The 15,723-nt window shown below is 46.4% G+C and overlaps 1 protein-coding gene across 3 annotated transcripts in view; it reads right to left on the reverse strand.

Moving 5' to 3' along the window:
* Positions 1 to 15,723, reverse strand: part of LIMK2 (LIM domain kinase 2) — a 71,136-nt gene that overhangs the window by 30,238 nt on the left and 25,175 nt on the right. Inside the window, exon 1 of one of the 3 annotated variants that reach the window (XM_017869001.1) lies at positions 509 to 1,181. The exons of the other annotated variants lie outside the window; for them this stretch is intronic. Coding sequence (XP_017724490.1) covers positions 509 to 561 — 53 coding nt within the window. The 5' untranslated portion in view covers positions 562 to 1,181. Of the gene's footprint in view, positions 1 to 508; positions 1,182 to 15,723 lie in introns of those variants that run through there. 3 annotated transcript variants of the gene reach the window in all.

Below are 15,723 nucleotides of genomic sequence, written 5' to 3' on the forward strand. Positions count from 1 at the left end.
GCTAATGTGCCTGCCATTAAGAGAACAAATGTTTATAAGGTACCTATTGTGTACCAGGCTACCCACACCCAGGACTTGCCAGTTTCCACAGTTTGGCAAAACCTGCCCATCCTGCTTGTTGGGACAAATTTCTGGGCAGGCAGCATGGCCCGCAGGTAAGACATGTGAGAGCTAGAAACAACACTCTATTTGTGCTATTCCCCCTGGAAGCAGTAACACCTAGAATGGGCAGGTCAGTGGCATCTTTTGGAGGCTCTTTCAGGTTTGCCTGGGATGGAAGGGGAGCTGGAGCTCCCTAAGAAGTTCCTTCTGGGTATATCCCTCCCCTCACCACTTCCAGGACATAATGGGGGTACCTCACAAGGCCAATTCTGCTTGGGTATAACCTCTCCTGGCTTCTGCCCGACAGAACCAATGGTAAGGACTAAGTGAGAAGGAGATTTCGGGAGACCACCCTCTTCTCACGACCAGGGGCCAGGAGAGAGAGAGAACTCGGAGACCAACTCACCGAAATGGGTCTCTGGAGGTGAAGTAAGCCGAGACTGACAAGTAACTCCCCATCTTCTTCCCACACCAGATAAACAGGCTCAGCTGCAAATCCGTCTATGAGTGCCTCGGGCCGGCTGTAGATGGTCACCATGACAGGTCCAGGGCTCCCAGCACCTCTGGCTGCAGGCAGGCAGGCTGCCCTGAGCTCACCTCTCCCTCCGGAGCAGCTGGAGGAGCCTGAGGACTCCAGGCCACTTGCCCCCCAGCAGATCCCCACAGGGGCTCATGGCTGGGATGGCTCCTCCCTAGTTCCTAGAAGCTCTGACGGCCCCTCTGGACTCGGAGAAAACGACCTCTTTGCAGAGGCTACATACACACTGGCATTCTTGAGCAGGGGCCGGTGACTAGCTAAGAAAGAAGCGCTGCTGTCAAGTTAGCCTTCTTCTTCGGTCCCACCCCTGAATGAGGGAGGGAGGGAGGAAGAGGAGGAGCTCCCGCAGAACCGAGGTGTGTGGTTGGAGCAGCTGTTAGGAAACAGACCTTGCAGGCAAGGGGTGGAGCTGGGCTGGATCGAGGCTGCAGGCAGGCGCTGCAGACAATAACTGGGACCGACTGAACGTCCATCCTGAGCTCAGGGAAGGGCAAGGCAGGATACAGGGTGAATATATCTAGCCCCAGATGTCCTTAAGCAGAGGAGTTGCCTACAGGACAGTAATTCTGCTTGGAGGTGAAAAAAAAAAAAAAAGCAGAGGATGCCAGGTCCAGGAAGAGCCACACCAGACAGAGGGACCTCTGGTAGGAGAGGCAGGTCCAGAGAGCCATCCTAGCTCCGAGATGACATCTGTTCTGTCCTGGCACTAGGGCTCCCATTCATTCCCTCCCTCTGCTTGGCCTGGGGACAGCCTCAAGAGCTGACCAATGGGAGGTGACACTTCCACTCCAGGGCAGGGCTGTGTTGCAAATAAGGAAACGAGGCCCAGGGTATTAACCTACACCTGATGTGTCTCCATGTGGCAAACACTATATGCACTCTTATTTCTCTGAGACAGGAATTATTCCCATTCTACAGACAAGGAAAGTGAGGTACAGAGAGATTAGGTAACTCACTCAAGATCAAAAAGGGAGTCAGTGGCAGGGCTGGGATTTAAATGTAGGCCCATGTGAGTTGGAGTAGGCCCCTAGAGCTGGAGTTCTCCCACTACCAGGCTTCATTCTGGCTCTTCAAGGAGAAAAATCTTTTCCAAAGCCCTCTGCAAATAGGATGGAGCCCAGGTTACTCTCATTCACTCACTATTCACTGGCTGTTCACACACAGAACACCATCCACTGGCCTCTGTGGACAGTAGAACTTCTTCTACTTGTCCAATGATAACCATGCTTTTCAAACTGAAAAATGGGGTGTGAGGGAGAAGAAGGCCTGGGGTGCCAAAAGGGATTGATAAGCCTAGGTATCTGGAATGGGAGCCCGCCTGAAGAGCCCCAGTTGTGATGATGACCAAACCAGAGCTTACCATGGAGAAAGCCCTTGTCTCCCTGCCTGCAGGATTGTAAATGAAAAAGCAAGGCTGCTGGAGAAAATCTGAATACTAGGACCTCACTATTGGATTTGGGGCAGTGACATCAGCTCTCCCTCACCAGGCACACACCTCTCACCACTGTAAAGGGCCAGAAGTCACCCTGCAGCTTCTATGTCTTACTGTGAACCATGGCAGCAAAGTCTGATAAAGATGGTAGATGGGGTTACAAAGGAGCCTTTTCCCATTCCACCAACTGGGCACAGGGACAACAATGCATGAGATAAGAGCACATGGGTTTGAATACTGATAATAAGCTACCATTTACTGAGCAGTTAATATGTTCTAGGCCCTGTGTTAAGTGCTTAGCATCTATTATCCATCACATTTAAATTGCCAGTATATAGGGTAAATGTCATCAGCCTCATTCAACAGATTAGGAAATAGGTTCTGAGGGGTTATGTCACTATCCTCAAGACAAATAGCTGGTAAGTGGTGAGGGTGGGGTTTTTTTGTTTTTTGTTTTTTTTTTGAGTCAGGGTCTCTCTCTGTCACTCAGGCTGGAGTGCAGTGGTACCATCATGGCTCACTACAATCTCAACCTTGACCTTCTGGACTCAAGTGATCCTCTCACCTCAGCCTTCAGAGTAGCTGGGACGACAGATGCAAGCCATCACGCCCAGCTGCGAGGCTGGGTTTCAAACCTGGTACATATGTATGGCTCTAGAGCACAGGTCAAGGCACTTTTCCTGTAAAGGGCCAGAGAGCAAATATCTTAGGCTCTGCAGGCCATACAGACTCTGTTGTGGCTACTCAATTGTGTCATTACAGAGCAAAAGCAGCCATATATAAAACATAAACTAAGGGACATAGTTGTGTTCCAATAGATATTTACTTATGGAAAGATTTTTTTTTTTTTTAGATTCAGTCTCACACTGTTGTCCTGGCTAAAGTGCAGTGGTACAAACATGGTTCACTGTAGCCTCAACCACCTGGGCTCAAGTGATCCTCCTGCCTAAGCCTCCCGTGCATCTGGGACCACAGGTGCAGGCCACCATACCTGGCTTTTTTTTTTTTTTTTTTTTGTGACAGGGTCTTGCTCTGTTGCCCAGGCTGCAGTATAGTGTCACGATCTTGGCTCACTGCAACCTCTGCCTCCCAGGTTCAAGCAATTCTCTTGTCTCAGCCTCCCAAGTAGCTGGGACTACAGGCACATGCCACCATGCTTGGCTAATTTTTGTATTTTTAGTAGAGACGGGGTTTCACCATATTGGTCAGGCTGGTCTTGAACTCCTAACCTCAGGTGATCCACCTGCCTCGGCCTCCCAAAGTGCTGGGATTATAGGCGTGAGCCACTGTGCCTGGCCCTGGCTAATTTTTTTTTTTTTTGTAGAGATAGGGTCTCACTTTGTTGCCCAGGCTGGGACACTGGTATTTGAGTTTCATGTAATTTCCACATGTCACAAAACATTCTTGTGCTTTTTTCCCCCTAAACATTAAAAATCACAGGTCATATAGGCCAGGCATAGTGGCTCATGCCTATAATCCCAGCAGTCGAGAGGCCAAGGAGGGCAGACTGCTTGAAGCCAGAAGTTTGAGACCAGCCTGAGTAACAAACCAAGACCCTATCTCTACCAAAAAAATCAATCAATCAGGCCGGGCATGGTGGCTCACACCTGTAATCCCAGCAATTTGGGAGGCCGAGGCGGGCAGATGACCTGAGGTAGGGAGTTTGAGACCAGCCTAACCAACATGGAGAAACCCTGTCTCTACTAAAAATACAAAAATTAGCTGGGCGTGGTGGCACATGCCTGTAATCCCAGCTACTCCAGAGGCTGAGGCAGAAGAATCGCTTGAACCCAGGAGGTGGAGGTTGTGGTGAGCTGAGTTCGTGCCATTGCATTCCACCCTGGGCAACAAGAGCGAAACTCTGTCTCAAAAAGAAAAAAGAAAAAAAAAAAAACAATCAATCACAGGCCGTATTAAAATAGGCAATGGGCCATAGCTTGCTGGCCTCTGTTCTAGAGCTACAGAGCTCAACCACTCTATTTACTACCTCTAATAGTAAAGAACAGCTCTTGGTGTTTGTGCAGAGCTCAGCCATATCTGTCTACCACCACGAAGACACCACACTCTAGCCCCAGAGGCAGCCAGAAGAAGTAAAGACTGAACAGGTGCTCACCCCGCATTAAGCATTGCTTGTAGCACTACTTGTATGAATGAATTTTAACCCACACTATTCCACAGTTCTGTGATTTCTCTCTTTACAGATAAAGCAACTGAGGTACAGGGAGGTTAAATCACTTGCCTGAGGTCACTCAGCTGTAAATGTGAGAAGTGAAGCCAGGATTTGAACCTAGACTAGACATTATAGACTACACTCTACCATGCTATATTGAAGCTCAGCCTGGGCCCAGAGCCAGACTGTCTGGGTTTGAATGTGACAATGCACTGTATGTAAGCCCTTGGCACAAAGTCTGGAACACATTAAAGGTTGATAAATGTTACCCATTAATATCATTAAGACTATTGTTACAACTACTGTGGGCTAGCTATGCGGCCTTTAGCAAGTCATCGTCTCTGTTTGGGTCTGGGTTAGGTCTCTAAATAGCTCCCAGTATCAACATTTTTCATCCCTGTGAGGTTGCAGAGGGCTCTCTGTTTTCCTTGGGTCTCAAGTTGAGTTTAAACTCTTGAGCAGGAGGTCAGGATCCTGGCCTAGGGGCCACACAAGAGCCACAGAGGAGTTGAGGTGGGCTGGAAGTGGGGAAACAACATACAGGATACTGAAAGGGCTGCCCAGCTGGAGAGCTGGGAGCAATCTTTCTCCCAGTCACAGAATCAACTATTTCTCACCAAAACTCTATTATGTTCCCCTGTAATTCAATCAGGCAAGAAGGGGGCCCCAAATTAAGTCTGGAACTAGCAAATTATCTTTTAATTGTACCCTCTGATTTCCATGTGATGAACACAGCACTGATGGAAGAATATGCAAGCCACAAAGAGACCGAGGCCAGGGAGCCCATGAGCATAACTCCTCTTGACATTTCACACAGCTCTGCTGTTCCAGCGGCGGCGGCGGGCTCAGTGAGTCGGTGTCTAGGAATGTGAGCAGGAGGCTGCAGGCGTTCTCCTCTCCCCCTACTCCTCTTACAAAGGACTTGGTGGGTGGGTGGGGAATAAGTGAGAGGACATCTCAATGCCATGAAAACTGCCTTCCCCTGGAAGAGCAACAGCCTTCTCCCCACGTCCTGAGTTGAAGCAGAAGCCCCTCCCAGGTGGAATCCATTTGACCTCCATAAATCCAGACTTCAGGAAGAACCTTTGAAGGATTGATCACCAGATGTGATAAGCTGCTGGCTGCTCAGACGCAAGCGTGTGGTTCCTCAGGGCCAACTTCAAAGGGCCCAAGCCACCCAGCATTGGGAGATGAAATGCCACATTGGAGGATATATTTTACCCTCCCACCCTTGGAAACTGGTCCTGGATAGAAAACTGCTCTTCTAGGTCCTTAGAGCAGCTGGCAGAAGATTCAGCAGTTATGGCTGCCAGAGGCAACTGCAGGAATCCTTTGACTGGCAGTTATAGTAGGGATAAAATAGCAGGAGAGGTGTTAATCTCCAGCACATTTCATAAGTTGGAAACCTGGCAGGGAGCCGAACAAACTGACTCCATAGAACCAGCTGAGGCATAGGTCTTCAAGGCGTCTGTGACAGGCTGGAGAACAATAGCCTTCAAAACCGGCAGCCCCAAGTGAATGTTCAGGCAAGGTGTGGTAAGTGAATGAATCACCCCAGCCTCTTGTTGGAAGAAAACTCTGGCCAAATAATTCAAAACTCAAGGAACTGTGTTTGTGTGAAGCCCTCTATTGGCTGGGAGGACTCCAATCAAGGAAGATAATTTTTGAGGACTCTGAAATCTCCAAATCCTGAAAGGTAAGCATTACCACCCCCATATACTAACCATCTTTCCTGCCCCCCTCCTCCCTTCTTCCAAATCACTTTCTACATTATAGTAGCAGTCATCCTTCTAAAACAAGGGTCCCGGGCGAGCGCGGTGGCTCATGTTTATAATCCCAGCACTTTGGGAGGCAGAGGCGGGCGGGTCACCTAAGGTCAAGTGTTCGTGACCAACCTGGCCAACATGGAGAAACCCCGTCTCTACTAAAAACACAAAATTAGCTGGGTGTGGTGGTGTGTGCCTGTAATGCCAGCTACTGGGGAGGCTGAGGCAAGAGAATCGCTTGAACCCAGGAGGCAGAGACTGTGGTGAGCCAAGATCATGTCATTGCACTCCAGCCTAGGTGACAGAGCAAGACTCTGTCTCAATAAATAAATAAATAAAACGTCACAGCAATTCCCAGCTTCACAGGGTTATGAGCATTAAATGAGAACATATGTGAACAAGCCCACTTCAGTATCCGGCTCATGGAACTCAGTCAGTGTTTTATCTGCTACTCCTGTAATGTGATGTCATGTTCACAAACACCAGGTAAAAGACAGTATTTGGCATCTTAGGTATCACGGAAAGAGAAAAGAATTTGCCATCTGGATAGAACTTTAGAGATTTAGTCTAATCCCTTGTTTTATAGTTCATGAACTTGAAACCAGGAATGGAGAATTGGAAGCCCAAGACATATGAGGATACCAAGTCACATGAAATGTGTTCAGATTTTCAGACTGGGAGAATTATTTCCCAATATATTGAAAAAAGAAAATATGTTGGCACAGTGATGGAACCATTGTTAGTAACTTCGGAGAAACTATGGAGAATGGGGGCAATATTTCCAAAGTATAATGTTCCATATCTACTATATACCAGGTGCTGGGGATGTATTCATGAAATAAAAACGGAGATAGCTAACTGGCCCAGTTTTCAAAAGGAGGAAAAAGATACTGGAAAAAGTAACCTTATGATCCTTTTGCTTTAATTCCTTCACAAAATTCTAGGCAGATGATGGAATAAGTGGACAGTAAGCACTTAGAAAAGGAGCTGATCATTAGGAGTCAGCAGTAGTGAAACGGTAGTGACTAGTTAGACTTGACTTCATGTTTTCACAGGGTTACTCATCATGAGACCTTCTCTTGGATTTCCACAGGCATTTGATAAACTCTTTCCTGATAGCCAGACAGTAAGAATGTGGGCAGGAAATCTAGAAAAATCACATACAAGAACTCAACATACCCACCAATTTGAGGCTCTGAACTGTACAGGCAGGATTCCTGAATACCTTGCTAGAGCTCACACTGAGGAAAGGGCATGGGATTTGAGCTCAGAAAACTTTTCTTTTAATTTCAGTGCTGCCCTCCCCAGCAGCATAAACTTGGATAAATTATTTAACATCTCTGGGCTTCCCTTGCCCTGTTTGTGCTGTATTCCTCAAGAGGTTGTTGCAAGAACTAAACTAGATGATGAGTATAAAAGGCCTTTGTAAACTGAAGATGCTTTATGAACATTAGTTATTATCACTGTTCTAGTGCTGTAGTTGCTCATCATGGGGGTCCTGGATTATACGTTACTTTACTAGGTATCTGTGGACACCTGGTATGGGTCAGGCCTATGCTGGGCACTGAGAGTACCTAGTGCCTGCCTTCACGTAGTTTGATCTGGTGATAGGCAGATATGGCCACAGGGTCCTTCCTGGGTGTGATGTGCTTGAGGACACATTGAAGGAACCTTCCTAGAAGAGAATGAATGCTCTGTCAGAGCAGGGCCTGGAAAAAGGAGGAGAAGACAGCACCTGAAGGAGATGTAGGAAGCTACAGAAGGAGTTAAGAGAGCAGAGGTTTGGGGAACTCCCAGGTGAGTCATCAATGGAGTAGGGCAGAAGGTGACCAGAGACGTTCCTGAGGGAACTAAGGTTCACAGAGAAGGTTGCTGTTTAAGGTCACAGATCTAGGAACTGACAAAGCTGGAGTTTGACCCAAGTCTTTGGACTCCAGGTCCAACATACGAAAACTGCCTCAAATAACTATTTTATTCTTGCCATGTGATTTACAGTAATATTTCTGAAAGTGTAACTAAAGGAATAGCAGCATTGGACCCTCTGGTCAGCCTGTTGAAAATGAAGATTCCTGGGCCCCACTTCAGGTATACAGAATCAGAATTGCTGAGATTGGGGCTAAGAATCTGCATTTTAAACAAGTCCCAGTGGTTCTGATCCACACTAACAATTGAAAACCAATGCTTTTCTTTTTCCTAAGTGCTTTTCCACTTGATTTCATTTTATTCTCACAATAACCCTCAGAGGCAGGCAGGATAGATCACTATCATTACCTTGTTACAAACGAGAAAATGAATTTACAGATAGTTTGTTCATCTTCTTATCCTGAATGTAGCCTAATAAAGGTTTGATGATTGACATTTTGTTAAGCCTTGGCTCAGCAGAGACTTTCACCCTCCTGGTGCCACTCTTACCCATTTGTAACCCCACAGTAGCTGTCTCTCTCTTTCTTCGGTGACATGGCAGCAGTGCTCATGTTATGGTATAAAAAGGTGATTCTAGGTCAGGCGCGGTGGCTCACACCTGTAATCCCAGCACTTTGAGAGGCTGAGGTGGGCAGATCACAAGGTCAGGAGATTGAGACCATCCTGGCCAACACAGTGAAACCCTGTCTCTACTAAAACACATAAAATTAGCTGGGAGTTGGGGTGCGTGCCTGTAGTCACAGCTCCTCGGGAGGCTGAGGCAGGGGAATCACTTGAACCCAGGAGGTGGAGATTGCAGTGAACTGAGATTGCGTCACTGCACTCCAGTCTGGTGACACAGCGAGACTCCATCTCAAAAAAAAACGGTGATTCTAGAAGATAGCGTCGTTCCATGACAGCGCTATCTCTGGAGCTAAAACAAATTTCAAACAAACAAACAAACAAACAAACATGAGGGATGACATTAGCCAACTTCAGAAATGGTGCTTCTGCAAAAGTCAGTGCTACTGATGAGAGTGGAGCACCTTCTGATCTCAGCAAAATCTCTATAGGGCATCATCGGGAAGTCATGACCAGAATACAGCTGACACACAGAAGAAAACAACCTTAACTCAAGTCTGGCATGAGGTACTGAGGGTTTTTTTTGTAATCGTAAGGAGGATGGAGAAAGAATTTGTTAGCACCCTTCCAGCACTGCCCATGGGAGAAGGGACTCTAGTCTTTGGGGGGAAAATGAAAAGGCAAAATAAGCACAGCAGGTTGCTACAGTTGCAGAAGGCATGCCATTCCTTGAGGCCCTGGTTTTGATGGTTTAAGACTTAGGGATGACATTTACAGACTGAGGTCTTAGTCTATATAAGTTTGAGCTTATCTTACCACCTCAAAAGACAAGCTCTTGCCTAAAAGAATATTGTAGAGCAAAGAGATGGTAATGGTGCATACTGGATGGGCTTTATTCAAGTGTCCGAAGAGTCGTTCAACAAATAACATCACTCACCCAGCAAACACTCTGAGTGCCCACTACATTCTAGGCACTTTGCTAAACTCTGGGATGCAAAGACAAACTAGATACGGCTCCGCACTTGGAGAATTTCATACTCTAAGAGTGATGCTAGATGTGTAAACAAATATTGACATGGATATAACTGAGGTATGAAGAGAATAACAAAGAGAGAAAAAGTCTCTGATTGGTGGGGAGAGGTATGGGTGGATTTGGCAGGGGACTCCTCCACAGAAGATGGGATGGTATTGGCAGTCTCTAACAGGCTGATTGCCAGGCAGATAAGAGGCATTCTGGCCTGAAGGAACAATATGTGCAAATGCGCTGAGGCATAAAGAGTATGGTATGCTCACATACCACTGAGCAGGTCTGTAAGCTCTTGTGCAGGGCACCTGTGGGCAGCAATTAGAGCAGAGGCTGGGATGGTGGAAGAGAGGAGGGGCAGAGCACTAAAGACCAAGTCTGCTAGGCTAAAGAGTTGCCTACAGGGAGTGAAGAGCTATCAGAGGTATTTAAGCAAGCAGTGATTCCTAACAGAACGCAAAGCCTGAAACGCCAAAGAGAACTCTGATCTTTAGTTGCCAGTTTGGCTCTTTGAATGGGTATAAATGCCTAAAATCTACAGTTGGCCGTGTATATGCCCACGTGAAATTTGCTGGCCAACTAGTGTTCACTAACAGCAGAGCATGCCTTTGTCCTAGGGCCACATCTCTACTGCCTTGTCATTTTAACATCTGAGATTTGTCTATATGGGCTGTAAGCAGATAAGCATGGAATCGCAACCCCTTATAGATAATCATTCACCATTGCTCCATGATACTAATTAGAAAACTGAATGTCTAACATTGAGTATCAAATGCTGTGCTAACATGGACATCCTTCTCCAGGCTGCACTGGGAAAAATGCTTTGGATATCTCAACAAATCTCTAGGCAATTCAAGGAAAAAAGCCCTCGTCTGGCAGGGAAGACCTGAAAAATCGCCCTGGTTAACAGAAAATCTGCTGTGTGGTCTTAGGCAAGCCATTAAATCTCTCTGGGTTTCAATTTCTTCCTCTGTAAAAGGAAGGAGTTATGTGAGCAAAAAATTCCATACCCATTACAGGTCAATGCTTAAAGAAGCAATGAGGAAGGGGGTGTGATCAAAGGAAGGTCGGCTGGTCGACCACGCAGAGAACTCTTCAGAGCTGATGTTATCTTGGTGAATGATCCTAATCTAGGCCTAGCTTTTGGCCTTTCAGGTTTTTGGCCTTCCTAATGTCCAGAGAGGTGTAGACATTCTGCGATGGTTCTGACCTAACCATTTATCAACCTCTCTGTACACTTATGAATTGACTATTAAAATCAGAACACCCATATCCCCTATACAGGTACTACTTCCAGACCCTTCCTGTTATTAAGAATCCCAGGAATCTGAATTAGGCATCAGAAGGTTACTCTGTGAGCATGGACTTAAAATAAAGGGAAATGAGCAGCCACTGAGAGAAATTTCATCCTGGCAGTGGTGAGTCAGCCAAACTAGCCCTGCTTGCCACAAAGGACCCTATTCTGGTAACCAAATCTAGATTCAGCATCTTTATCTGAATACAGTACTAGTTTTGCTTCACTAACTTTTCACTTTCCATTTCACTGCTGGCCACTTATTTATTATACTGGTGTTTTTTTTTTTTTTTGGAGACAGAGTCTCACTCTGTTGCCCAGGCTGGAGTGCAGTGGCGCAAACTTGGTTCACTACAACCTTCGCCACCTGGGTTCAAGCGATTCTCCTGCCTCAGCCTCCCAAGTAGCTAGGATTACAGGCACCTGTCACCACGCCCGGCTAATTTTTGTACTTTTTTTTTTCTTTTTAGTAGACACAAGGTTTCACCATGTTGGCCAGGCTAGTCTCAAACTCCTGAGCTCAAATGATCTGCACCTTGGCCTCCCAAAGTGCTGGGATTACAGGTGTGAGCCACTGCGCTCGGCCTTATATTGGTTTTCAAACTAAGTTTTAATTGAAAAAATAACTACTTCTTTAGATATGTGCAACAATCACCAATTCACATATTATTCAGCCCTGGCAGACATTCGTCTCTCTAATAACTAATAACAAAGAGCAAACATTCATGAGTGCTCTGTGAATAGTGTTCCCAGTGCTACATACACTTTTATTCACAGTAATACTGTCAGGGTAGGTTGTAAGGAGGTAGGTAGTAAGTTTGTATCTCCATTTGTTTCTTTCTTTCTTTTTTTTTTTTTTTTTTTTGAGATGGAATCTCACTCTACTGGAGCGCAGTGGCACGATCTCAGCACACTGCAGCCTCCACCTCCCAGGTTCAAGCTATTCTCCTGCCTTAGTCTCCCAAGTAGCTGGGATTACAGATGCCTGCCACCATACCTGGCTAATTTTTGTAATTTTAGTAGAGACAGGCTTTCAGCATGTTGGCCAGGCTGGTCTCAAACTCCTGACATCAGGTGATCCACCCACCTCAGCCTCCCAAAGTGCTGGTGGGAGCCACCGCGCCCAGCCTCCATATATATATACATAATCGATAGCACGCTACAATTCCTTTTCTTAATGTCTTTAGTATGAGACGCATCGGCGAGACTTGCGCATGTCACGCCAAAAGTGGAGTGCACTGTGTCCAGTATCTCACTCAACGCACAGTTGTACTTTCATCTGGACCACCACGCGGGTCACGCCATTACTATCATCCCACGTGCCAACCAGGCCTCCCGGACTGGGACCTACAGCGCCCGCACACTCGCTACCGCCTAGTCATTATGGTACTCTTTAGTAGACGGACGGGGTTTCAACCCAGCGATATCATCGTTCAGGATCGTCTCCGAGATCCGACAAAAAATGCTGACAATACACACTCCATCGCCCGCCTCGCCCCAAAGTGCGGATTACAGGCTTGAGCACCTCGCGCCAAAAGGCTATATTAGGGGGTATATCTAAAGGTGAGGCTGGAGTGCAGTGGCGCGATCTCAGCTCACTACAAGCTCCGCCTCCTGGGTTCACGCCATTCTCCTGCCTCAGCCTACAGGCGCCCGCCACCATGCCCGGCTAATTTTTTTTGTATTTTTAGTAGAGACGGGGTTTCAGTGTGTTAGCCAGGATGGTCTCGAGCTCCTGACCTCGTGATCCGCCTGCCTCAGCCTCCCAAAGTGCTGGGATTACAGGCGTGAGCCACTGCGCCTGCCAGCCTCCATATTATTTTATTTTATTTTATACTATGTTCATTTATTTATTGGGACAGAGTCTTGCTGTGTCTCCCAGGCTGAAGAATGAGTTCAGCTACTCTAGCTACCAAGTTCTCGGGGGAACTGCCAACCTATTCACCCCATTCCCCATCATAAATCACCTATAAGTAAAAGATACTATGCAAGTATTCCATTTTTTCCAGTCTATACTGAATGTGTATCTTTGGTTAATGCCATCTTTCAAATATAAAATTTAAGAAAACAAAATGAAACAAAACAAACTTATGATTGGAATTGAAATTTTTCAGATTTCAGGGCAATTCATAATCAGTTTGGTAGCTAGAGTAGCTGAACTCATTCTTCCTCTCTTGCCCTACTCTCCGGAGGTATCTAGGGCTTGTTCCTGCCTGGATTGTAGCTACAGAGAAGTGCAGCTCAAGACCTACTGCTGGAAAGAGGGACTCCTGGGGTCAGCTTCTCTGGCTTCTACTCACTATGGGATAGCTCCTCTGACGGCAAAAGATAAAGCTTTAACTTATCACCCTGACACTTGCAGGCAATTTTCTAAAACAACCCAATGTCCGGAACTGATTCCTTCTTGCCATTTACAGTAACTACAGCCACGGTGGCTGCTATAGGAAGGATGTGGGGAAGGGGAAGGGGAAGGGGAAGGGCAGGGAAAAGCCTGACTTACATCATATCTCTTGGCCACCTCTAGCAATTCATTCAACAAATATCCCTTCTATGCCAACAATATGCTCAGTGATGACACAATGAGGGGCAAAAACCCCATAGTCCATGACCAAATTGTTCTATTAGAGGTCTTAAGATATCATTAAGGAGATGAACACATGAATAAATGTGAGATTAAAACTATTTTTTTAAAAAAGCCTCAAAGGAAAGGTCTATGAAAACATAAAACAGAGACCTATTTTTCAGGGTGAGGAATTACTTCTGTATTTCTCTGAGCCATCCAGGTAAAGATCTAAATGATAAGCAAGAGTTAAGTGAAAAGAGAGTAAGGGGGCATTCCAGGCAGAGGGAGCAGAACGAACAAAGCCCTTGTCAGAAGAGAAGAGAGGCTGAAATGCAGGGAGCAGGAGGTTGTGGAGATGTGGAGAGAGGCCAGATTATGGAGGGCTCTACTGTAGGCCAAATTAAGGATTTTTTTTTTTGAGATGGAACCTCACTCTTCAACAGGCTGGAGTGCAGTGGTGTGATCTAGGCTCACTGCAACCTCTGCCTCCCAGGTTCAAGTGATTCTCCTGCCTCAGCCTCCCAAGTAGCTGGGATTACAGGCACACTCCACCACGCCCAGTTAATTTTTGTTATTTTTAGTAGACACGGGGTTTTACCATGTTGGCCAGGATGGTCTTGATCTCTTGATCTGCCTGCCTCAGTCTCCCAAAGTGCTGGGATGATAGGTGTGAGCCACCGTGCCGGCCCAGTTAAGGTGGCAGGTGCCTGTAATCCCAGTCACTTGGGAGGCTGAGGCAGGAGAACTGCTTGAACCTGGGAGGCAGAAGTTGCAGTGAGCCGAAATTGTGCCATTGCACTCCAACCTGGGGAACAGAGTAAGACTCTGTCTAAAACAAAACAAACAAAAAAATCACTCCTTCCAACTGCTCTACAGATAATAGATTAGGGGGTGCAGAGTGACTGTGGGAGATGAGGCTATTGCAGACATCCAGGTGAGATGATGGTAGCTTGGAACAGAGTGGAGGTGGGAGAAATAGAAAGAAGTAAACCTACCAAAACATAATTCAGAGATTAAACTGATAGGCTTGGATATGCACGATGAGAGAGAAGAGGTATCAAGGACTCCTAGGTTTCTGGCTTAGGCACTGGGTGGATGATGGTGCCTCTCAATGACACACACGTTTCAATGGAAGAGGAGCCAGTTTCAGGGGGAAGAGAGTGAAAGTCCAGCAAAGTCTAGAGACGAGAGTCTGAAGTGCCTGGAAGACATTCAAATGGACAAGCCAGGTTGATAGTACAATATATGGGTCTAGAGCTCAGTGGAAAGGTTTAGGCTGGAGACACTGATTTTAGGGTCATCAGTCTGTGGAGGACAATGGAAGCCATGAGTGTGTGTAAGACTGCCTAGGGAGAAAACAGATAGCACGCCTGAAGGAATGGTATCATCTCAGAGCTTGACAAAGAAGGATAAGCAAACAGGTACTACCAGAGAAGTAAGAGAAAACCAGGACAGTATGGAATGTCACGAAAGCCAAGGGAAGAGAACATTTTAAGATTGACAGATACTAATAATAAATGCTAACATCTGTTAAGTCCCAGTCATGGCCAGGCATTAAGCTCAGGACTTTGAATACACGATTGAATTTAATGTGCTTAACAACTTTTTGAGGTGAGAGCCATTTCCCTTTTCATAGACAAGGAAACTGTGGCAAAGAGTGGTTTAAGCAGCTGACTCATGGTCAGGTGGCTGGTAAGTGAAGCTGGCATTTAAGCCCAAGCAGCCTGACTCCGAACTCGATCCACTTTTCTCTAACACAACCCTTAGTGCAGTTTGGGAGGTCATATAAGATGAAGCCTGAAGAGTGGTCAGTGGACAGGCTGATGAGGCTGTTATTTGGAACATTACTAACGGAATGTTGTTTCAGGGCAGAAACAGAATGGAAGCCAGGCTGGAGCCCATGGTTAGGAATGCTCCATGACATTCTCTATTTCCAGCTGTCTTAGGGAACCAGTTAAGAGACCAGGCCAGGCGCCGTGGCTCATACCTATAATCCCAACACTTTGGAGTTTGAGACCAGCCTGGGCAACAGAGCAAGACCCTGTCTCTAAAAAAAAAAAAAAAAAAAAATTAGCTGGGCATGGTAGTGTGTGCCTGTAGTCCGCTACTCAAGAGGATTGTTTAAGCCTGGGAGATTGAGGCTGTAGTAAGCTATCATCATGCCACTGCACTCCAGCCTGGGCAATAGAGCAAGATCTGTTTTAAAAATAAATAAGGGCCGGGCGCGGTGGCTCAAGCCTGTAATCCCAGCACTTTGGGAGGCCGAGACGGGCGGATCACGAGGTCAGGAGATCGAGACCATCCTGGCTAACACGGTGAAACCCCGTCTCTACTAAAAATACAAAAAAAA

The sequence above is a fragment of the Rhinopithecus bieti genome, unplaced genomic scaffold, assembly GCF_001698545.2.
Source record: "Rhinopithecus bieti isolate Rb0 unplaced genomic scaffold, ASM169854v2 scaffold_4666, whole genome shotgun sequence".
Taxonomy (NCBI): Eukaryota; Metazoa; Chordata; class Mammalia; order Primates; family Cercopithecidae; genus Rhinopithecus; species Rhinopithecus bieti.